The 25,776-nt window shown below is 45.9% G+C and overlaps 1 protein-coding gene across 1 annotated transcript in view; it reads left to right on the top strand.

Moving 5' to 3' along the window:
- Positions 1 to 25,776, top strand: part of KCNK10 (potassium two pore domain channel subfamily K member 10) — a 98,794-nt gene that overhangs the window by 12,055 nt on the left and 60,963 nt on the right. The window contains exon 2 of the mRNA XM_090034991.1: positions 18,725 to 18,842. Coding sequence (XP_089891117.1) covers positions 18,725 to 18,842 — 118 coding nt within the window. The remainder of the gene's footprint in view (positions 1 to 18,724; positions 18,843 to 25,776) is intronic.

The following is a 25,776-nucleotide window of genomic DNA, read 5'->3' as shown; positions in this document are numbered from 1 at the left end:
ATGGCTCACCAAAAGCATCTGGGAATGTCTCCTAGCTAAAAGGGAGGTGTATACCCAATGGAAAGAAGGGGACATCACCAGGGATGACTATACTGCAGTTGTTCGGGGACAATAAGAAGTCTTTCTTTAAATACATAGGGGGTAAAAAGAAGGTTCCAGGTAATGTGGGGTCCCTGCAGGACACGTTAGGAAATTTGGTTGTCAAACCAGATGACAAAGCCAACACGTTTAACGATTTCTTTGCCTCCATCTTCCGAAGCAGGGACCGGAACAGTCACCCCCCTGCTGGGCTCCCCTCAGGCCCCAGGGGAGGCACACCTAGGCCAAAGGTTAGTGAGGAACTAGTTAGGAAGCTTCTGGAGGGACTGGATGTATTCAGGTCAGCTGGTCCAGACGATCTCCACCCTGGAGTACTAAAGGAATTGGCTGAGGTCATTGTAGTACCCCTGGCACGGCTTTACAAGCACTCGTGGTGCTCTGGTGTGGTGCCAGAGGACTGGAAGAGGGCCAACATGGTTCCCATCTTCAAAAAGGGTAAGAAGGAGGACCCAGGAAACTATAGGCCAGTTAGTCTTACCTTGATCCTAGGCAAGCTGTTTGAGAAAATTATTCTGGCACACATCCAAGAGGGGCCAGCAGGGGATTTCATGCTAAGGGGCAACCAACACAGGTTCATCAGTGGCAGGTCCTGTCAGACCAACCTGGTGGCCTTCTATGATCAGATCACCAGATCATTAGATGCAGGGGTAGCAGTGGACATAGTCTTCCTGAACTTTTGGAAGGCCTTTGACACTGTTTCTCACCCTGTTCTCATTAAAAAACTTGGGGACTGTGTTGTTGACACCCACACAGTCAACTGGGTAGCCAACTGGTTGGAGGGCCGCACCCAGAGAGTGGATGGGTCATTTTCAACCTGGAGGGATGTGGGCAGTGGGGTGCCGCAGGGCTCAGTCCTCGGGCCCGCACTGTTCAACATCTTCATCAATGACTTGGACGAGGGAGTAAAAAGCACCCTGTTCAAATTTGCTGATGACACTAAGATGTGGGGGGATGTGGGCATGCTAGAAGGGAGGAATAGGCTACAATCAGACCTAGACAGGTTACAAGGGTGGGAGGATGAGAATAGGATGGGATTCAGCACTGACATGTGCAAAGTGATGCACCTGGGGAGGAACAACCGGTACCATACCTACAGGCTGGGGAACTCCCTTCTTGTCAGTGCAGAGGTGGAAAAGGATCTTGGAGTTGTCATTAACTCCAAGATGAACATGGGCCAGCAGTGTGGGGATGCAGTCAGGAAGGCCAACCACACCTTGGCATGGATTCACAGATGCATCTCAAGCAGGTCCAAGAAGGTGATACTCCCCCTCTATGCGGCACTGGTCAGGCCGCAGTTGCAGTGCTGCGTCCAGTTCTGGGTGCCACACTTCAAGAGGGACGTGGACAACATGGAAAGGGTCCAGAGGAGGGCCACTCGCATGATCAGGGGGCAGCAGGGCAGGCCCTACCAGGAGAGGCTACGGGACCTGAACCTGTTCAGCCTCCACAAGAGAAGGCTGAGGGGGGATCTAGTGGCCTGTTACAAACTAGTCAGGGGGAATCAGCAGGCACTGGGGAAGTCCCTGTTCCCCCGAGCACTGCCAGAAGTGACCAGGAATAACGGTCACAAGCTGGCAGAGGGTAGATTTAGGCTAGACATCAGGAGGCGCTACTTCACGGTCAGGGCGGCTAGGATCTGGAACGAACTTCCAAGAGAAGTGGTGCAGGCTCCTACCCTGGGGGTCTTTAAGAGGAGGTTGGATGAACACCTTGCTGGGGTCGTTTGGCCCCAGAACTCTTTCCTGCCATGGCAGGGGGTTGGACTAGATGATCTACTCAGGTCCCTTCTGACCCTAGAAACTATGACTAGCAAGTTTGCAGTGCACTAATATAGGAATATATAATAACATATTGATAAACCATGATTATAGCATTATTAAAGTTTTTTTTCCCCCTGCTCAGATCAGTAATCACCAAGGAAAAATCTGACTGTGGGGGAGATCAGATTAACTCAGCTTCTGATCTAGACATTCAAGGAATATGTTCTTACTTGATATGTCAAGTTGAAGTGATGGTGAAGATGACAAAATGACTTTCAAAACTGCAGATTAACCCTGATTTCAGTAGGAATAAATTCTTGCTAAACAATTCCTATTCACATAAAACACTTATGAAACAACATCAGCAATGATAATATTTGCACTTATGGTGACTTTCTGCTAAGGATTTCAGAGTGCTCTATATGTGATGGGCTTGATCTCTAATCTCTTTGGACATTCAGCTTGTATGAGAACTGATGTGTTTAGCCCTTTTATTACTACTCTTCATACAAATTGTGAGGTCTCCTTTTTTGATCTGGGCCAGTATCTTCTGTTTGTTTAATGACAGAAGTTTGATAATCCATTGCTTCAAATTATTCTGGAGGTATGACATGCTTTACAATTTGACAAGAGTTTTCTGTTACCATGCTTGCTGTTTAAGTCCACTGAACATTTAGTTTTCATCAAGCAAATAGGTTCTTTTGGCCCTTATAAAGCAATCAATGCTATATTTTAGCTGAAGCATGGGTGATTGGTGCCTCCTGGCTCTGGTGGAGCACCAGTGGCTGATCGCTGCCGGGGGGGAAATCCCACAGCAACCGATCACTGACCAGGGAGGGGTGAAACCGGAAATGCTGCTGGTGCTTCTTGGAGTGAGGGAGGGCACCAGCTGGCGCTCCCCACTCCCCAGCTGGCGTGCCCCCCATACCCTCCACTATGCATCACATATTAGCTGAAGTAATTGGGCATCGGGTTACCTCTGCTCTCCAAGATAAAGCATGCAGCTGTCATTAGGTCCCTTTATGGCATTACTGTTATTGTTTGTAAGCATTGATGCTTTAGCCCACTAAAAATCAATTTCTGAAATGAAAAAAGATACAAAATGAGCACTTTATGACAAACTATGGAGTGTGGATATGGCCATGGCTTTGGAAGTAACTCACAGATGAAGATGTAGGATCCAAATGAAGAATTTATATAAGAAATGTGAGAATGCAAGAACAGAATACCATAGTCGAGTTTGGAAATGAAGATTAATATTATGTTTATCTTTTCCATATATTTTTTGTTTATGTATTGTCCATGAACCATCCAGCACACTTTGGACAATATCTGGTCCTAACCTCATGGGTGTTTAATGTAATTTAATGTAAATGTAAAGATACCAGAAAAAGAGATGAGAAACAAAGATCAAGATTATAAGTGAGAGAAGGACGACGGTTAGAGTTTCCTTTGGTGACTCTACTGTCTAAATTTACTCTGTTACTTTTTATTATGTTGATTGGAAATTGTAAAGCTGGCAAACAAGGAACAAAGGAGCTAATAGGTTTTATGAAAAATAGTTAGTGGTCTAAGTCTTTAGAGCAGAACAGGATATTAACAAGAGGTTGCAATGAGCATTGTTTAACAATTATTGAGTAGGTAAAAATGCAAACGCAGAATTGGGCATCTGGTAGAAAGGTATTAAGGAATTCGTCTCTAAAAGCTGCTCCCTAATGAGAAATCATTATAATAGAGAAACATCACAGCATGAAAGGCATTTGGAACATCCTTTTGTCTATTTGATAGGAATCTGTTTTGAGAGGAATTACAGTGAGGGAGATGATCATTATATGATTAATACAATTCTTGGAGGGGAATTAATAGAACAGAAAATAAAGGAAAAATATTTTAACTATTTTCTTTCTCAGTTTTGACACAAATTTTTACCCTTGGATACACATGGTCTGTTTCTATTGAACACATTCTCTCCAGACCCTTACCCACCTTACCTTTCCAGATATTCAGTAAGTTGTCTACATTATTTCTGTGCTCTACGGGAAATGAGGATATCTGTTCTTGGCTTGGATTCTTGTGGAAAACTAGAGGGATTAGAGCACCAAGTGAACCAAATAGCACCGATTTTCTTTTTTTCTTTTTTTTTTTCTTTTTTTTCCTCTAAGGAGTCTATAACCAGCACCCTTGACACTCTGCTCTGCTCATCCATCACATCAGTTGCCAGTAGTACCACAGCCTGTCTTGCTGTGCTGGGTTTATTTTAACTAGATTATTTTTATCCTGAGTCAACTGATCATTAATTCAATCAAATTACCTAAGGCAATATATTTCCAAGGGTTAATGTGCACACATGTGGATCAGATATATAAGCCTGATAATTTCATGGTCGCTGTTGCCCAGGTTTCCCTCAGTGTTCAAGCCACACACCAGTTTATCTCCCTTGGCCAAGACCAGGTCCAGGAGAGCATTACCACTTGTTGGCCCTTGTACTTCCTGGGTCAGAAAGAGCTCCTCAATTGCAGTCAGGAAACTACATGAACAATTTGACTTAGCTAAGTGCTCCTCCCAGTCTATGTCTGGGTAATTGAAGTCACCCATGACTACCAAGTCCCTTGTGAGTGCAGCCTCTGTCAGTTCTCAAGAAGAAGAACTCCAGATCCAGCTCCTCTCCTTGGTTTGGTGGCCTGTAGTAAATGCCCACAGTTAGGTATCTCTCACCTCTCCCCCCTGTAGCTTGACCCAGAGATTTTCAAGCTGCTTCTCATAGTTTCATAGTTGGTAGGGTTGGAAGGGACCTGAGCAGATCATCACATCTGACCTCCTGCCACGGGCAGGAAAAAATGCTGGGGTCAAACAACCCCGGCTAGGCAATTATCTAGCCTCCTTTTGAAGACCCCAGGGTAGGAGCGAGCACCACTTCCCTTGGAAGTTGGTTCCAGATCCTAGCTGCCCTGACTGTGAAGTAGTGCCTCCTGATGACTAGCCTGAACCTACTCTCAATCAACTTGTGGCCATTATTCCTAGCTACTCCTGGGAGTGCTCGGGGGAACAAGGACTCTCCCGTTCCCCACAGATCCCTCTGGTAAGCTTATGGACGGCCACCAGATCCCCTCTCAGCCTTCTCTTGTGGAGGTTGAACAAGTACAGGTCCCATAACCTCTTGTTATAGGGCCTGCTCTGCTGGCCCCTGACCATGCAAGTGGCCCTCCTCTGGACCTTCTTGATGCTGTCCACATCCCTCCTGAAGTGCAGCGCCCAGAACTGGATGCAGTACTCCAACTGTGGCCTGACCAATGTCACACAGAGGGGGAGGATCACCTCATTGGCCCTGCTTGTGATGCATCTGTGGATGCATGACAAGGTGTGGTTGGCCTTCCTGACCGCTTCCTCACATTGGCTGCCCAATAATGACTCCGAGATCCCTTTCTGCCTCTGTGCTGATGAGAAGTGAGTTCCCCAGCCTGTAGGTATGATGCTGGTTCTTTCTCCCTAGGTGCAGTAGCCTGCACTTATCAGTATTGAATCCCATCCTGTTCTCATCCGCCCACCCCTGTAACCTGTTTAGATCAAGTTGTAGCCTGTCCCTCCCTTCTAGTGTGCCCACCTCTCCCCACATCTTAGTGTTATTGTGAATTTGAACAAGGTGCTTTTCACCCCCTCATCCAAGTTGCTGATGAAGATGTTGAACAGTATAGGCCTGAGGACTAAGCCCTGGGGAACCCTACTGCCCACATCCCTCCAGGTCGAAAATGACCTGTCCACCACCACTTTCTGGGTGCAGCCCTCTTGCCAATTTGTGACCCATCTGACTGTGTAGGCATCAACACCACAGTCACCTAATTTTTTAATGACAGTGGAGTGAGAGACAGTGTCTAAGGCCTTCCTAAATTTAGGAAAGACTACATCCACTGTGACACCTCCATCCAAGGATTTTGTAACTTGGTTATAAAAGGCCACCAGGTTGGTCTGACAGGACCTGCCCTTAATGAACCCATGTTGGTTGGCCCTGAGCATAATCTCCCCTGCTGGTCCCTCGCAGATGTGCTCCTGAATAATTTTTTCAAAGACCTTCCTCAGGACCGAGGTAAGACTAACGGGCCTATAGTTACTTGGGTCCTCCTTCCTCCCTTTTTTGAAAATGGGGACCACATTAGCCCTTTTCCAGTCCTCTGGCAGCTGGCCAGAGCACCATAAAGGCTCGTAAAGCCATACCAGGGGTCCCTCAATGACCCCTGCCAATTCCTTCAGCACCCTGGGGTGGAGATCATTTGGACCTGCTGATTTAAACATGTCCAGCCCCACCAGAAGTTCTCTAACTAGGTGCCCCCTGACCCTAGGCTTGGCAGTGCCTCCTCTCCTTGAAACTAGTGTCAGCCTCCAGAAAGGTGTACTGCTCTCTTATGTTGAGAGCTACCCCTCCACCTTTTTTCCTTACTCTGTCCCTTCTGTGCAGGGTGTAGCCCACTACAGCTATGTTCCAGTTGTGTGAGGAGTCCCATGAGGTCATATTGCCTACTAGAGAGCAGGAGGACTAGATCCTTCTGCTTTTTCTCTATGCTCCTGGCATTGGTGTACAGGCAACTGAGGCCCTCAAGTGACACCCTCATTTTCCTGAGATGCTGTGGAGGAACTCTTCAGTTAACATTTTCAGAAACAGTTGTACTAGTGTCCTCCACAAGGGATTTTTCTTGTGTGCCAGTCCCCAGTCATGCTCCACTTGAACCTTCCCTGTCCCCCAGCAAAGTTAGTTTAAAACCCCGTCCAGCAGAGCAGCCATCCTGGCTGAGAACAGGGCCATACCTCTCCACATGAGGTGAATTCCATCTCCTAGGAGTCCTCTCCCCCTGAAGTACATGCTGTGATCAAGGTAACTAAACCCCTCGCGGTTGCACCACCGTCTGAGGCATCTGTTGACCTCTTCCATACAGCCTGCCCTCTTGGGTCCATGGCCTGTAACAGAGAGCACAGGGGAGAAAACTACTTGAGTCCAGCCCTCAGAGCCCTGTAGTCACTCATGACCCAGTCAAGGGTACCCCTGGCTGTGTTGTTCATGCCCACATGGATGAGGAGCATGGGGTAATAGGTGGAGGGACTGACAAGCCAAGGGATCCTCTGCAAAGTGAGGGAGGCAGCAGACCTCTAGGGCTCAGGGGTCTGGATGGCAGATAGATCCTTCTGTGCCCCTTGGGAGAGAGTCCCCCCCTCCCCCCACCACCTGGCATCTCCTTCTAGGGGTGGGAATACTTACCTCCTGAATACTTACTTCCTTCTTCTCCTCCTCCTGTGTCTCTGTCAAAAACTCCTCCTGCATAGTGAGGGGATTGTATCTGTTGTGCAGTGCCAGGGGAGGAGTGGCCCTAGCTCCGTGTGCTCTGAATCCAGAGACAACAGTTTTCCAAGTAGCTCCAGGGGGGTCTTTGTGGCCAATGTTCTTCATGGCCTCCTCCTCCCCCTTCTCCTCCACATTCTTCCTCTCTCCTCTGTTTCCCTGGAGTAGGGCCTAGCAGTAGTTGCCTATGTAGTTTTCATGGGCCCTGATGGTGCACAGCTGGTGTACCTCCTGCACTTGGCCCTCCAGGGACTCCACCAAGGAGCACATCCCACAAGCTCGGGTGTCAGCAGCCACTGTCATGCCAGGCAACTACCGCAGTCCAGGGCTGCAGGCTCTGTCTGGGTGGTGGTCTTGGTGCGTAGAAGCTGAAGATGATGGGCAAGGCGAGCCACTGCCATGGCTGCAAGGTCCTTCTTGTACTTACCTGGTCTCAGCAGCACCTGCTCTTTAGGCCTCTGAGCTAGGCTGCTTGCTCAAACCAGCCCTCTGGGTGCCTTCTGTGTGTCCTTCCTCATGAACTCCCATGCAAACTGCTGTGCCCTAGTTGGGCCGCACCTGTTTGTGCAGTCTGTTTGCGCAACTCTGGTTGCAGGGCTCCCTGTGGGGCTCAGCTAAGTAGGGACTGGGGGCAGTGTTTCCCTCCTGGGCTCCACTCAGCTGGCGTGTCCTGCCTGGCATGACCTCACATGCACGCATGCACAAAAACTCCCTCAGCCCCTATGAGCGCCCCTGCACTCACCTGCCCTCCCTCATGGCCCGACTCTTACCTCCTGGCTCTTTGCTGGGGGGGTCCAGGTCCAGGTCTTTGAAACATGTCAAAGAACTATCCCAACCCATATCATCCCTGCTGAAGTAGATTTATTTTCTGATTGCCCAGACAGTTACTAATTTCAGATTTCCTCTAGACTCTTTGCTGCTATTGATTTCCCATGTGGCAAGAATGGCTAGAAGCACCTCCTTCCCTTTCTAAGTATCTCCAAAGTTAAATCTCATCCTCTCAAGTGCTGACTTACATTTGCTACCTTTAGGGTTAACTGCTGTATCTTACTTTGATTAGGAATAATAACAACAGTGAAAGAGCTCTGACTGCTTTGAAATGTAGTGGTTTACCTTTCTTATAGGATAATGTGAGCTCTGTGCAGTGGGCTGCCCCAGGCACAATTCAGGTGTCACTTTGTTTAACAGGTTAAATGAAAGGTTCTGACTCTACCCTTCCAACCATCCATGCTTTCAGTTTAAGCCGCCTACAGTCTGACTTATTTTCTGTGACTATGGCCATCCACAACGTGCCAAACTCCTAGGAACAATGGAAATATCAATTACACTCTTGAAACATTTAAGAACAGTAAAATGACTGATGGCTTTGGATTCCTATCCATTAAAATTTAGAATGGTCACATCTCTCACTGCTATGGGAACAACGTGCCAGATTTATTCTGGTTCTTTCACATATGTCCTATGTAACCTTGGTTAAATCAGTCCCTTTATGCCTCTGAACCCAATAAAGTGAGGATAATGAAGTCAAAGAAATGAAAACCTGAAATAGATCTTGAGAGGTGTTCCAGTTCACTTCCCTGGTCTGAAGTAGGATAAGTACAGGCAGTTCTCAATTTACAATGTTTCAAGTCACAATGTTTCACACTTACAGCGTTTATAAATGGACACCCTGTTTTAACTTTCTGACATCAGTTTCAACTTTACAACACTTGAACCGATGCCACGCCACACCAGTGAACAAGTTCACTGCATTGCTCATCTTCCTGGAGAACATCTGTCCAAACTTCCTTGGACACTTTCTTTAAGAAAGCAGACAAGACTCCAGAGATACCTACAGCCAAGACTCCTGAGAAGACTCCAGCCAAGAACCCTTCAAAAAGTCCAACCAAGAGCCTTTCAAAAAGTCCAGCAAAGTCACCTCAAAAAAGTCCTTCCAAATCAATTTGATTACTATTTACAATATAAATACATTAATGTAGCTATATTACTCATCTATAATTGATCAAGTACAAAATTATGGGGTATTTTTAGTGAAAATAGGGTATTGGGCCTTGGTTCAGGAACGAATCCCCCATTTATAACATTGTTTCTTCTGAGAAAATTGGTTCTGAGTTACTTTTCAACTTAAGATGCGGTTTTCAGGAACCAATTGTATCATAAGTCCAAGGACTGCCTGTATACTGGGCGATTGTCTAACCTTTTTCTTAAAACCATCAATGTTTAGGGTTTAATTTTCTTTCCATGTACCTTTTTCAGTGCTTATAGTTAGAAGGATGTTCCTAATAAGTACCCTAAATCTCCCTTGCTACAAATTAAACAAACTACATCTTGTCCTATCCCCAGTGGGCATGAAGAACAACAGATCTTTGCCTTCCTTATAACAAACTTCCATTCTGTCTTTCCTTTTCTAGACTAAATAAATGCAATTACTTCACCTTTTCTCATGGTTATTGTTTTATTAAACCTCTTCTCTGTTGCTCTCCTCAAGACTCCCTTCAATTTGGTTACATGTTTCTTGGTGTGGTGCCCAAAACTGGACTTAGTTGAAGTTCCCACACTGCTGAGTAGATACTTCCCATATAGATTTCATATCTTACAAATACTTTCTTTTTACTATACCCAAAGATAGAATTTGGAAGAGCAACAGTGGGTGCATCTATATAAGATGCTTTACTGCATGGTAGAGCAAATTACTTCACAGTAATCATCAATTTCTACACATGTAGAGGCTTAATGAGTAGTAAATTGCTCTACTTATGAGTAAATTTGCTACCTGCACATGATTAGTTACTGCATGTGTAGATGCTGACCAGGAGCAAATTTACTTCTGGTCACCCCTGCTATGAGGGGGCCAGCCTCAGGCTAGCCCCAGGGCCCTGGAGCTGGGAGCCTCTCCTACCCCATAGCTGGGGCAGCTCTTTGCTTGCCCCAGTACCAGGCCCTTAAGAGCCTGCAGGGATGTCAGGGCCCTGGGGCATGTGCTGGCAGCCTGTGGCCACTGCATCCCTCAGGACAGGCCACAGGGCTACTACAGCAGCCTGCTTGCACCTCTGTGCCACTCTCTGGCACTGCAGTACTGCATGGCTGCCAGGGCCATGCTGTAGAGCTCCATAGGGTGCTGCAGGCAGCTGCCAGGCCTAGCAGTACCCAGGACCACCTGCAGGCAACTTCTGGCCACTGGGTACAGCTCCAGCTGGCCCCAGGCTATCCATAGCAGCCTGGTGCCCATTGTGACATGTTGCCAGGGGAGGGACCCTCAGCCCACCAGAAGCCCATCCTGCTGAGCTCCCCACCCCCAGCATTGTCGAGCAGCTCTGGGAGCCCAAGCCAGTTCCTGCCCTGCCCTGCCAGCTCTGCAGGCTCAGGGCTGAGCCCATGAGGCCAGACAGGTTGCCAACAGCTCCAGCTCCTCTTTGGAGGGTGGCTCTGCCCGGGCAGCTGAACAGGACACCACTGGGACCTGCAGGTCCTTGCTGCCAGAGGGGACCAACCTGGGCCACCAGGCACACCAGCCCCAACCACATGGTAATCGCCACCCCAGTTCTGGCCCTGGCCCCTGCCCCCTTTCCCTACCTGAACTGGCCATTCTCCCCAACCCCCCAGAGCTCCCTCCCCCACTGTACACAAGGAAGTGGGAGATGGTGCAAAACTTTATTGACAGCCTGTGCCACCACAGCTAGGCAGGCCAGGCCTCTCACATGTCAAGGAATGTGTTGATGCTGGTGGTGATGAGGGGGACATGGGCTCTGTTGTGGGAGAGGGAGGGGGATAGGTTCTGTTGCTGGGAAGTGACGGGAGATGGGGGACCTGTGTCTGTGGAGGGGAATAAAGTGCTTCTTTGGGAATGGTCTGCAGTGAACGTGGTGCTGGAGGTGTACAGTGGGGTGACCATTCAGGAGGGCTACAGCGGGGAGAACAGTGAGTCTGGCCAGGTGGGCACAGCACATGGGAGAGCCAGCAGGGCCCAGACTGCCCTGGACTGAAGGTGGATGCTGTGGCTGTGGCAGGCCAGCAGGGCCAGCACAGTGCCAAGCCAGAGCCTGGGGTGTGGGATGTCACTATCAGGACCAGGGGATGGAGCAACCATGGTAAGGGGAGCAGATCCTGTGGTAGACCTACCACTGTGCTCTACATGCTGCTCCTGGCCAGAAAAGTGGCTGGTCAGGAAGCAGCACACAGCTTTTGCAGATGGCTACTGGCCACAGCACATCTGCTCCCACATCTTTGCACATATAGATGTGTGGCCGGGAGAGTTTACTCTCGAATAGTTTACTCAAGAGTAAACTGATCCCTGACTATTTGCATGTGTAGATGCACCTGGTGTTCACTAACATTCAGTTGTGTTCCATTATAACCCCCAGATCATTTTCTGCAGTACTTTTACTTAGGATCATAGAAAAGTAGGGAAGGAAGGGACCTCACAGGATCGTCTAGTCCATCCCCCTGCTCAAGGCAGCAGGATCATCCCACCCAAATATCTGTCCAATCTGCTTTTGAATATTTCCAGGGATAGAGATTCCATAACTTTTCTAGGTAGCCTGTTCCAATGCATGCCCATCCTCATAGAATGTTCCTCATCATTGCTAACCTAAATTTCCTCTGCTGCAGCTTGAGGCCATTGCTTGTAGTCCTGTCCCCTGTAGGCACATTTTCTCTATAACTGCCCTTCAGATATTAAAAAAATGTATCAAATTCCCCTCTCAGTCTTTACAGATTCATAGATTGTAAGGGGCTGGAAGGGACCTCGCAAGATCATTGGGTCTAGCCCTCCTGCACTAGACAGGAAAGACAACTGGGGTCAGGTGACCCCAGCAAGGTGACCATCTAGCCTCCTCTTAAAGATTTCCGAGGTAGGTGATTGCACCACTGCTGCAGGGAGTTTATTCCACAGTCTGGACACCCTAACTGTGAAGAAGTTTTTCTTCCAGGAGTTTGTGCCCATTACTCCTGGTTTTCCCCAATAGTGCTCTGGTGAACTGTTGTTTGCTGAGCCCTTGATGTATTCCCCTGATATAGTGGTAAGCTGCTACCAAGTCCCCTCTCAGCCTTCTCTTTTTTAGGCTGAAGAGTCCCAGGTCCCTTAGCCTTTCCTTTCATGGCTTGCCTTGCAAGTCTCTGATCATATGGGTGGCTTTTCTCTGGACTCTCAAGCTTTTCCACATCCTTGTTGAAGTGCAGCACCCAGAACTGGATGCAGTACTCCAGCTGCTGTCTCACCAATGCTGAGTAAAGCAGAAAAATCATTTCCTTGGTTTTGCTTGAGATGCATCGGTTGATGCATGCCAGAGTATTGTTTGCCTGCTGGCTGTAGCATTGCACTGATGGCTCATGTTCATACTATGGGCTGTTATTACCCCTAGGTCCCTTTCAGTGATGGTGCTAGTCAGTATGGTGCCACTGAGCCAGTAACTATATTAGGGATTGTTCATCCCCGGATGGAGCACTCCATGTTGACCTTCATTTGGTTCCGATCTACCCAACTTGCTAGCCTGTCTAGGTGCTCCTGTATCTGCAACCTATTTTCAGTTGTGACCATGCTGTTCTATAACTTGATGTCATCCATGAACTTGGCTGTGAGCTCTTCACCCCCATATCCAAACCATCGATAAAGACATTGAAAAGCACTGGACCAAGCCCAGACCACTGATGGACACCAATGGCCACTTCTTGCCAGGATGACACAGATCCGTTCATTAGAACTTTATGGGTCCTACCCTGCAGCCAGCTTCCTACCCACCTAACTGTCAAGTACTTAATCCCACAATTCTCCAATTTTCCTCTGAGAACATCATGGGATACCAGATCAAAGACCTTTTGGAAGTCTAGGTATATAATGTCGACCTCCTCTCTCTTATCCAGGTGACAAGTTACCTGGTCATAGAAGGAGATGAGACTGGCAAGACAAGACCTACCCATGACAAAGCCATGCTGGCTGTCATTCAGAATCCTGCCTTCTGCAAGTGTATTGCACATAGACTCCTTGATGAATTTTTCCAGGATTTTCCTGAAATAGGTGTTAGGCTAATTAGCCTATAGTTGCCTGGCTCCTCTCTCCTTTCTGAGCCTGTTGAAATTCACTTTTTTGAAGTCCAGAACATCAAGCCTGCTAGCTGATTTGCTTGGCTTGCAACAGACAGTGAACTTCCTTTCTCCAGATTCAGTAACCCTAGTTCTTTCAGCTTTTCCTTGTAAGTCTTGCCTCCCAGGGCTCTAATCATTTCTGTTGTTCTGCACTGGACTCTTTTCAGTCTGCCCACATTGGGCATTTATATGTGTGCTCCAGCAGTCTGGGGGGAAGGGAGGAGGAGGTGGCATTTATACATGTGGTCTGAGAGGCACTCTAATGAAAGCACCCAGAGCATCATGTGTATCAGCATTCCCACACTGAAAAATGGTGGTGGGGGTGGGGGCTTTAGTTAAAGTGCTCCCTGTTGGCATTTTTCAGTATGGGGATGCTGATACATGTGATGCTGGAGTCTGTGGGAGTGCAGTAATTAGCGCACTACAGCAGACTTGATTAATTGAGCCTGCTCTGATGCACCATAATTACAGTGCGTCAGAGCAGCCTCCTTTCATGTGTATAGTTGCCTATCATTCTTGAATTGTGGAGCCCAAAACTGGACACAGAACTCCAGCACTTAACCAGCCATCTTCCATTTTGTGTTTGTCCATTTGATTTTTTTTCTTAAGCGTAACACTGTGGAGTTGTCTTCAGTGAATTTAACTTTATTGATTTCTGACCATTTTTTCAATATATCAAGATAATTTTGAATTCTAACCAGATCCTCCGAAGTGCGAGGAACTCTCCAAGCTTCATCTGGGAGTTTTTAAAGGGTATTCTTTTTGGCATTGAAGTTGTTAATGAAAATATTGAATAATATCAGACTCTGGGCAAACCCCCATAAAACATTACTTGATATATCCTTCCTATTCAACTGTGAGTCCTATTTATGAATATGGTTGTTAGGATAAATTTAAGATCTGTAAGTGGTTGTAGTGTGCTTCTTGAGTGATATGTGTTTCAGAAAACCTACATATAAATAAAGCCAACAAATTCCCCACATAACTCTATCAATAACAATATATTCCTTTGTATAGAATTAGGGAAAATATCAGTTATGATTAGAAAGCACAGAGGGCACAAATCTGCAAAGGAACCCCACTCATGAGCGTGGTTTGAATAGTGGGAAGATGGAATACTCACCTGAGTGTGTGTTCAAATGAATTATTGTTGCAGAAGGCAGGATAGATTACCACACTCTTTCATAGATTAGGATCCTGAAACCCAGATTGGCTAAATTAACGTCAAGCCAAAACCAATACTTGGTTATCCAGTCCAGTGTTTTGAACATTTCATCATATATAGTGGGCATGTCCACATGAGACGCTTTATGCTGAGTAGCCTAATAACCCTGCACAGTAGCATACCAGGCAAAAACCATGCTAATATGCTACTGTACAGTAGTATTAGGGTACTGCACAGTAAGCATCACTAAAAAACTATGTGCCGGTGCTACTGCGCAGTAACTGTAGTTACTTTGCATTTAGTTAGTACTTCATTAAGCCAATACTAAACTAAATGTGCAGTAACCACTGCACATTAATGAATGTGTAGATACCCCCAGTGGGTGCATCTACATATACAACTAATTTGAAGCAATAAACTCCGGAGAAGTTTGAACCAGAGTATACTACTTCTGGGCACAGTGTCTACATGTGGGCCCAGGACAACAGCAATTTGTGTCAGGGCAGAGCAGTTTTTGGCAGGGCTGTTCCTTCCCTACTCTGTCAGGAGGTGGCATTGGGTGGTGGAGTGTCTGGCTGGGGCATGAGGGTGCTGAAAGTGCACAGCCATGTGGCTAGGTGGCAGACAGGAGTCTGGCCCCTTTCTGGCTGGCACAATTTATGCCTGTGGTCAGCAGCTATGTGTGTGTTTAATCACAGTTAATTACTGCTGAGGACAGTACTATCTCATGGCGATGTTAATTAATTTACTGCATCCTAATAACATTGCATGTGTAGATGGTGATGCCTTACTCTGCAGCTAATTAGTCTACTCCGCAGTAAGCACGTGTGTAGACATGGCCAGTGAGTCTCAGTCTACTATCCCTTTAAAGAAGATAGCTCTTGCTGTTGTACTAATGCAGCTATGCCAAGAACTGCTCTCCTCAGGGGTGCCCCAGTGTTGGTGCTGATGCCATGGCAACAACCAGGTAAACCTGTCCTGTGAGCACTCCTAGTTCATTAACACTCTGATCAGCCTAAAGCAGGCAGGATGTGGCTGCTGGGCTGGAGCCCTTTCTGGTCTCCCACGCTCCTACTGCAAACAGAAGTACGTGAGACAGTTCCAACTGTGTGCCTCTATTCCCAGAAGGAGTGTAGGAGGGGCTGGTTAGAGACAGGCTACACAGCATGAAGCAGCTCCTGTCTGCTTGAGGCTGATCAGAGCCCTAATTCAGGAGGAATGTGTCCACATGCTGCAGCTCTTTCCTGGCTGACTGTGTATCTGGCAGGGGGCAGTGATATCTGGAGGTACCAATACCTGGTTGTGAAGCACTGAGCTAAGTTGAATCAGCACCAACAATGGCTCTCAACCAGGTGCTGCCAGTCATAAAAGGGCTGGAGGGCATCTGAGAAGGTTGAACCCCACTGCAGTATGAGTTGTGCACCTACTGCCTGGGATAGCTGCAGGTTTATAAATTAGAGGAAATCAACCACAGCACAGAGAAGCCTCCTGTGATAGACTGAAACGTGGTCATGTGAAGGGACAAGACGAAGAGCCATGCATGACAACAGAATTCTTCTGCGTTGCAGCAACACAGCACTGCTGCCAGAGGGGCTTGCATCTTCAGCTGCACAGACTTGATAGTCTATGTGACAGTGGACATGACTTGAGCATTACCATTGGTCCAGACTATTCTCATGCCCGCAAGGGAAAGACAAGTATTCCCAGGCACAACTAACATGAGAAGGTGACTGACAATGTCACGGCCTGTTTGAATAACCAGTCTGTCAGAGTGATTTACACTCTTCTGGGTACATAAACCAATGCTCTCTGCACTCACAGCTTCTGTGTGCCAGTAAATTTCAGTCTCACACAGTTTAAAAGGAATGAATTATAAATCCTTGGAAACCACTGATCAGGAAAGAACAGGAGGTTGGGCACCTCCATAATAGTTCATTCCTACTATTCATTATTTAGATGATGGTAATGCCTGTAGTGTTATGGATAACTTCAAGAGGCTTAGTCCTAGAACATGTCGTTCTTAACAACCATATCTCGGCCATTTTAACATGTCTCACAAGCCTACCTGTTTAGTCCTCATTTGTCTAACTTCAGTTGGTCCTGCATTTCAACTATATTCTTTGATGCATTTTTCCTTAGTGTCTCATCATCCATTTAAATTCAGCATGATATTTATGGAATTACTGATCTGTTTTCCAAAAGAAGCAATCAGGGTGATGAGACCTGCAACTGCAGTTAATTATGTTTATGTTTGTTCTTATTTAACACATTACATTTCTCCCTATTTCTTTAATTCGGCTTTTTTCCCCTCCAATACCTATGCTCAGCTTCAATCTTTGCACTGTTAGGCCTCTTCCTCAATATTTGACACCCTTCCTCTATGTTAATGAGATGTTAACCCATGGGAGAAACAAATGACAACCTTTCTTAGAAGTGTTGTGGGTACTTCCTTCCAAGTGTTGTGGAAATGGGAAATGCACTGGATATAGGTCTCAGTAAAGATATCAAGGAGTGTCAAGTGACATTATGAGGGGCATTCCAAGAACAAGTTCGACATGGAAGAAAGCACAGAGATGGTTTTGAAAAAAGAGGGGAAATGGAATAATGAGCTGTTAGTGGAACAGGGAATGAGATACAGTCAGGAGATGCTTGAAGGTAATGTGGCAACAATGTAAAGGGAAAGTATACAAAAAGCAGGATGGCACAATCAGATTGATGAAGAAGAAACGTGATAAAGTGGTGGTTTTTAATTACTAGGGGCTGGGGATGTTACAATCAGAACGAAAGATGATGATGGATTTCATGGTAGTTTATGTTAAGAATGAGAAAAGTTGCATGGTAGAAATATTGTTTGAAAAATACCTTCAAGATCTGGACACCTCCTGGATGTGAGAGATGAGAGAAAGTTGAGATGGTTCCTTAGGCTGGGTGCTGGAGCACTGGAGAGATTTTTGGAGCAGAATTCAACTTTAGTTTTGGTCATGGTAATACTAAGTTTTCAGTGGTTTAACCAGAGAGATGAGTCAAGATATAGGATTGGAGGGGCAGTCAGATGTGGAGAGGTAAATTTGTCAGTCATTATTGTAAAGCTGGAAGATGAAATTGGTAGATGAAATCTCTGGAGATAGCACTTTAACATTGTCAGAAACAAAAGCAAAACACGAAGTTATGATTTAAGCCCACTGAGGCAGGTATTTCCCTGCTACTTATGCAAACTACACAGCTTAGCAACAAACAAACACTAAATTCCCTCTGGAGCTGTGATGTCTCATTAGAGTATGTTAAATTACATGGTTGCACTGATACAGAAGTATGCAGAGACTAACATAATCAGAGTGGGGTTCCCTGTTAACATCTACAGCAGCTCTAGCCCAATTCCTTCCATTCCTACTGCCAATCTCCTTGCACGTTTTTATTGCCATTGGGAACAATCCATTAACCAGAAATGAACATCTACATACTGCCGCTGTGTATAGGCAGTACTGTCATCTATCGAACAAAACCCCGAAGTGTTTATCTGTGTGTCAGATACTGAGGAAGGCTGAGATTTATGTTAGGTGGTAACTCTGGCCTCTGTGATTTTGAGAGGAGGATCTTACCTGCATCATCATTTCTGCTGTGAAATCTCAAGGGTCAATGATGTGTGAATCACAGTGACAAGCAGCAATTTCCTGATGGTAATAGAGTTGATACAATATATTGTTCTTAAGGTGTCCTCCTTGCTTTTTTTTCAAATGAAGTATTTTATAGTTTGTTTGGCATAACATGGTAACAACATTTTTCTTAACTAAAATTAATAAATTATCAGTAATAACAATAATTAATTTATTGGGAACAAATTTATTAAGTGCCTGGGAATTACAACTCTTGGCAGACTATTCAGTGGACTTCATGAACATTATGCTATCTACTACCTGATCATTCCTGTTACCATCAGACTTATTCCTGTTCACCAATAGAATAAACTGTCTTCTGCAAGTTTTGACTCAGTTTTAGTGAATCTCATTGTCTCCATTATATTTCCAGATTTCTTGGAAATATGTCTCAGTCCCCTATATTATTTATTTTTGTTCTCTTTTGATACTTCTTTAACTCTGTAGAATATTTGGGGGATAGAAGGATGCTGCACTCCAAGCAAAATTTTTTTTTTGCTTGTCTATTTATTTAATGTCAGCTATAAAGCTTGGATCCAAGCTTTTTCATTTGGTGCATGGAGCCAGAGTTTAGGATATGCTTCTGCTTATACCATATTCAGCAAGGTATTTGTGCTGATTTGTTATCTCTTTTTTGCAGCATGCCATTGATGCTGATAATGCAGGAGTCAGTCCCATAGGAAACTCATCCAACAACAGCAGTCACTGGGACCTAGGAAGTGCCTTTTTCTTTGCTGGAACAGTCATCACAACCATAGGTAAATTCATCTTTTAAAGTATGTGGTCACAATAAGACCGGGAGGATCAAGTAAGATTCAGTAGAACACACAGAGAGGGAAAATCAGTTGATTTAACTTTTCTGGATGCTCAAACTATATCATTTTGTGGTGTATCAAATTATGCCATAGGACAGACCTCAACAATTGCTTATATAATGAGTTCAAGAAAGCAAGATTAATCAGAAAGTGAGTAGCACCAATAGTTTTACAGTTTTGCAAGTCTGCTTTTGCACCTAGCATGGCTCCCTCTTTAACTACACCTACACAGACTAGCTCTATTTCTAAAGATCAATGACCAGTGTCAGGTGCTTCAGGGAAAGGAGCAAGAAACTCGGTACTTGTTAATTACAGAATCATTTGCTCATGAGGCTAATTTATTTCTAACCACATCACTTAGTTGATAGCTTATGCCCTGGAGCCTGAGTATATATTTCCCTTGGATTTTGAATATCATATCCATTGCAACTGTGAGACACTATAGTTGTTACTACACAGTCATTTAGTACTTGTATAAACAAGTACAAGTACAACTACTTGTATAAACAAGTACTAAATGACTGCACAGTAACTGGAGTTACTGCGCAGTCATGCTGAGGAATGGCTGTTTTGTGATGCTGACTGTGCAGTAGCTCATAACCACTACGCAGTTGCATTGCATCACACTTCCTGCCATGCAATACTACTGCACAGTAGTCACAGGCTACTGCGCAGTCAGCATCTCATGTAGACACAGCCTGAATGTACTAATTATCCATATATGTTTAGCTAATCCTTTTAAAAATTCCTATTTAGATGGCGGCCTCAGCGACACCTTATGACAAGCAGTTCCACAGTTAACATCATCAAAAAGCTGGGAGACTGTGGTGTCGATGCCCACATGGTCAAATGGGTAGCCAACTGGTTAGAGGGCCGCACCCAGAGGGTGGTAGTGGATGGGTTCTTCTCGACCTGGAAGGACGTGGGCAGTGGGGTTCCGCAGGGCTCGGTCCTCGGGCCCGCACTGTTCAACATCTTCACCAGTGACTTGGATGAGGGGGTAGAAAGCACCCTGTTCAAGTTTGCTGATGACACTAAGATGTGGGGGGATGTGGGTGCACTAGAAGGGTGCAATAGGCTACAAGCTGACCTTGACAGGTTGCAACGGTGGGCGGATGAGAATAGGATGGGGTTTAACACTGATAAGTGCAAGGTGTTGCACATGGGGAGGAAGAACCGGCACCACACTTACAGGTTGGGGAACTCCCCTCTTGCCAGCACGGAGACGGAAAAGGATCTTGGCGTCGTCATTGACTCCACGATGAACATGGGCCAGCAGTGTGGGGAGGAAGTCAAGAAGGCCAACCGTACCCTGTCATGCATCCACAGATGCATCTCGAGCAGGTCCAGGGAGGTGATCCTCCCCCTCTATGCGGCACTGGTCAGGCCGCAGCTGGAGTACTGCGTCCAGTTCTGGGCGCCACACTTCAAGAGGGACGTGGACGATATGGAAAGAGTCCAGAAGAGGGCTACTCGTATGATTAGGGGTCAGCAGGTCAAGCCTTATGAGGAGAGGCTAGGGACCTGAACCTGTTTAGCCTCCACAAGAGAAGGTTAAGGGGGGACCTTGTGGCCTGCTACAAACTGGTCAGGGGGGATCAGCAGGTATTGGGGGAGTCCCTGTTCCCCCGTGCGCTGCCAGGAGTGACCAGGAATAACGGTCACAAGCTGGCGGAGGGTAGGTTTAGATTAGATATTAGGAGGCGCTACTTCACAGTCAGGGTGGCTAGGGCCTGGAACCGGCTTCCAGGGGAAGTGGTGCAGGCTCCTAGCCTGGGGATTTTTAAAAGGAAGTTAGATGAGCACCTTGCCGGGGTCATCTGACCCCGGTGCTCTTTCCTGCCAAGGCAGGGGGTCGGACTAGATGATCTTCCTAGGTCCCTTCCGACTCTAGCTACTATGAAACTATGAAACTATGAAACATCTATCTGTCTGTCTATCTATCTATCTATCTATCTATCTCTAGATAGATATGTCTATCTATAAATATATGTTAACATTCTTTAGGCTCCCATGATTTTTATTCTCAGTCCCTGTTTTTCTGAAGGCATTCACTTGAGGAGCTATGACTTTCCCAGCAACTGTTTTTTCAGAGGAAAACTAGTAATTGAAAAGATGGTTAATTGATAAAATTAATAAAAAGAATATTTATCTAATAGCTGTATGATGCTTCAGTAATATAAAGCTCTGTTTCAGTGCGGCTATAGTTGCCATTAAGAAATCAACATTTACCAACTGTTACTACATGGTGATGTCAGACTTACCCCTGTTACTTCCTACTTTATAGAGTCACAGAGAAGTAGGGCTGGAAGCATACTCCAGAGGTCATTTAATCCAAACTCCTTCCTAAAGCAGGATCATCCCGATCCAAACCATCCCATACAACTTAATCTAAACTCTACATAAGACTACCTTCAACTCTGACACAACACAGACCTAACACCCTACCCTGCCACAGGTAAAGTAGGGGAGCCATGACAGCCAATGTCTTGCTTCTATAAGATGTTGTCAATCTATGCTCAAAAGGTCTCGGGCAGAGGGCCACACCACCTGCTACAGAGAGAGGCAAAAGCCTGACAGTCTATACCAATTTGACCAGGGGGTAAAATTCCTTCCTGACCCCAAGTATGGTATTGTCTCACCCTAAGTGGTGGAGAGGCAAGAACCTCTAGCCAGGAACCTCTGGCTTTAAGTCCCAGCAGGAGCACTGACACACCCCAGTTGAAGTCCCCAGATTTGGTTGTAGCCAGCACCAAATGTGTCTAGGAAGGCTTAAAAACACTGTGACACATGTAGCAGAAAAGGGAGGGGGAGGGGCAGGAACAACCAGAAAGGCCCAGATGCATGGGAAATTCCTATGGTAGAAAACAGGCATAGTTATGCATAGATCATCCCCAACCAGTGGCTGTCCAACCTTTTCCTGAACACCTCAAGTGATGGAGAATAGAGCTGTGTGAAGCTTTGGTCCCTGATTCGATTTGGCAGGATTTGGCAGAGATTTGGCTCAATTTGGTGGCTGAGTCTCAGAATCCGAATCGAATCAGAGGACGCTTTAATCTCTCCAAATTGAATCAGAACCCTCTGAGTCAATTCGGAAAGATTTGGACATAGACACAGCTTTAAATGTTTTTTCTACATACCTCTAGGTAGCAGGAGGCTCGTGAGTGCTGCAATGCTGGGGTGCATGGAGTGTCCCACAGAAGCACGGGGAGCTCCTCAGTGCGCTTGGCAGCAGAATCAGAAGTAGACCAGAAGCACTTCCAGTCCACCTCTGGGTCCATCAAGGAGCATGTGGGGAGGCCCTCCATGCTGCCCTGGCTTGGCAACTGGTGCCTCCTGGGTTTGGGGGGGCACCTGGGGTCCCCCTGTGACTGATCGCTGAACTGCAGGGGGGGTGCTGAACTTGCCTACCTCCTTCAGCTTCTTCTTGTATGACTTGCCTTCCAAGCCCTTGATCATCTTTGTAGCCTGCCTCTGGACCCTCTCTAACGTCTCTACATACTTTTAAAATGTGGAGCCCAGAAGTGTACACAGTACACATGGATGAAGCCTAACCAGTGCTGAGTAGAGAGGCATTATCGCCTTCTGTGTTTTGCACCGAATGCTTCTATTGAGGCATCCCTAAACCATGTTCACTTTTTGTGTGGCTGCATAACACTGCAGACTCATAAATATTGTTCTGTTTTCAGTACCACTGTAGAGTAATCATTGGCAAACAATGACCTTTTTAAATTGTGTCTGATGTGAATTGTGTTATATTATCATTTTATTATTTATTGATAAACAGAAGCAACTTGAGCATTGGATTGAACACTATGGAATTATATAAACTACAGTGAGACTGAAATCAAACATGAAGAGCTCAGAGGATTACCACAGTTCGAAGTTATGATAAATTTAGACCATGAGTCTACATTAGAAGATTTGCAGAAATCCATTAAAATCAATTCCTGGGAACAATGCATCCATCAATGACTATTTGCCTGCTGAAATCTATAAACGTGCCAATGTTGAATTATTTTGAAAGCTTCATAAAGTTATCTTTATCTGTTGGAAAAAGGAAGCAATACCACAAGATTTCTAAGATGCTCAGTTTGTACAATTATACAAAAACAAGTGGGATAGGAGCAACTGTGACAACTATAGTGGTATCTCCCTGTTGAACCTCATTGGAAGAATTGTCACTAACATTGTGCTCCCTAGGCTGTAATCTCTACGGGAAAAATCTATCCTGAAAGTCAACGTGGTTTTCACTCAGGACGCTGTACCATTTATATGATATTTTTGGCCCAGCAACTGCAAGAGAAGTTTTGAGAAAAATAAATACCATTGTATATAGCCTTCATTGATCTGACAAAGGCCTTCAAAACAGTCAACAGACAGGGTCTTTTTACTGATCTAAAGAAACAGGTTGTCCCCCTGAACTGTTGAACATCATTCATTCATTACATAAACTTATGAAGGCAACTGTAGTGTATGAAAACAAAGAATCAAACACCTTTAATATCAACAGTGAGGTGAAACAGGGGTGTGTCTTAGTCCCCATGCTTTTTAACTTCTACTTTTCATTCCTTTATGCATTCAATGACAGCAGTGATAGTATTTATCTTTGAAGAAAACTACATGGAGGCTTGTTCAACATCGCAAGGTTTAGAATGAAAACCAGGGTGAAATAACTGGTTCTGAGAGATTTCCTTGGTTGCCCACAGCAAATCTTCCCTGCAAAATGCCTTGGGCAGATTAACACTGATAAGTGCAAGGTGTTGCACATGGGGAGGAAGAACCGGCACCACACTTACAGGTTGGGGAACTCCCCTCTTGCCAGCACGGAGACGGAAAAGGATCTTGGAGTCGTCATTGACTCCACGATGAACATGGGCCGGCAGTGTGGGGAGGCAGTCAAGAAGGCCAGCCGTACCCTGTCATGCATCCACAGATGCATCTCGAGTAGGTCCAGGGAGGTGATCCTCCCCCTCTATGCGGCACTGGTCAGGCCGCAGCTGGAGTACTGCGTCCAGTTCTGGGCGCCACACTTCAAGAGGGATGTGGACGATATGGAAAGAGTTCAGAGGAGGGCCACTCGTATGATCAAGGGTCAGCAGGGCAGGCCTTATGAGGAGAGGCTACGGGACCTGAACCTGTTTAGCCTCCACAAGAGAAGGTTAAGGGGGGACCTTGTGGCCTGCTACAAACTGGTCAGGGGGGATCAGCAGGTATTGGGGGAGTCCCTGTTCCCCCATGCGCTGCCAGGAGTGACCAGGAATAACGGTCACAAGCTGGCGGAGGGTAAGTTTAGATTAGATATTAGGAGGCGCTACTTCACAGTCAGGGCGGCTAGGGCCTGGAACCAGCTTCCAGGGGAAGTGGTGCAGGCTCCTAGCCTGGGGATTTTTAAAAGGAAGTTAGATGAGCACCTTGCCGGGGTCATCTGACCCCGGTGCTCTTTCCTGCCAAGGCAGGGGGTCGGACTAGATGATCTACCTAGGTCCCTTCCGACTCTAGCTACTATGAAACTACTATGAAACTATGAAACTATCTGAATCATGCAAGAGGTTTGGGATGGTTATTAGTCTCAAGAAGACTGTGATCATATACCAAGGGGTGAAACAGCCAATACCCGACAGCATTGTGAAGGATAAATCTTTTGGTGTCATTGACAGTTTTTGCTACTTGGGTTCTACAATCAGGAGGAATCCTAACTTTCAGACTGAACTGACTAACAGAATCAGAAAAGCATCTAAGAATTTTGGGCTGTTACAGAAATATGCATGGAATACCAGCAAACTGCCAACTAAGGTGAAGATGTGAATCTATGAGACTTGTGTGCTGTCATCCCTGCTTTATGGTTCAGAAACATAAACTACATATGCTAGGCATATCAAGAGTCTGAACAGCTTCTACATGAGATGTCTGCATAAGATCCTGAAAATAAAGTGGGAAGACAGAATGCCAAACACAGAGGCACTGGAGTGCACAGAACTGTTGCACTTAGAAACTGCTATCAAGAAGAGGAGGTTGTGATGGCTCAGCTATGTCAGGAGAATGGGAGAAGAACATATCCCCAAGAATATTTTTTATAATAAAATTTGAGACAGCTCTAGAAAGCAATATTGCCCTCTGCAGAGCTACCATGATGTGTACAAAAATGATATGAAGTCATTTAACATCAACATAGAAAGCTGAGAGGAGCAAGCAGAACCCCATCTGATCTGGAGGGAACATCTGGCACTGGGTGCAGCTCAACATGAAGTGGCTTTGATCCAGAGGATGGAAGCAGAGCAAGAGAGAAGAAAACAGCATGCTGTAAATTTGGGCTCCAACTCAGACAACATATGGATCTGTGAAACGCTGCATTGCTTTTGAATTGGGCTTGTCAGCCACAAATGGATTCATCAGGCATCTGACTAGACCTCTTATGTGCATACCATGATCCAGAGGATTGACAGTTGCCTACTAAGGGTGGAATTCAATTCCCCTTGTGCATATAAATGGTAGTTTTCTGGTTCTCTACCTGGCTGTTCTTGGCTGTGGTTTTTCTCTGTGGATGAGTAGGTGTGAGTATGCAGATGGAGCATGCGCAGTAGGGTTTCACGCTGTCTGGGTACATATATGGCTTTGCTTATGTGTCTTCCAGGAAAATGACATGGGTGGTGAGGCCCTACCATATTTTAACCCCAATAGCTAAGTAGTTAGAGGATTTGCCCAGGAAGCTGAAAACTCAGGTTCTAAAGCCCCTCACTTAGAGAGGGGTTGAATCTGCATCTGTATGACTTCCCAGCACAGTGCTCTTGCCACAGGTTAGGTATTATGCAGTCCTTTCTTTGCTGCTCATTTTGAAGCTGGCCTACTGGGCAGCCAAAAGAGAGAGATATATAGA

Source organism: Crocodylus siamensis, chromosome 2 (assembly GCF_052110815.1).
Source record: "Crocodylus siamensis isolate JL-2025a chromosome 2, ASM5211081v1, whole genome shotgun sequence".
Classification (NCBI taxonomy): Eukaryota; Metazoa; Chordata; order Crocodylia; family Crocodylidae; genus Crocodylus; species Crocodylus siamensis.
The sequence above is the reverse complement of the archived record's forward strand: the minus strand, read 5'-3'. Positions and strand labels throughout refer to the sequence as shown.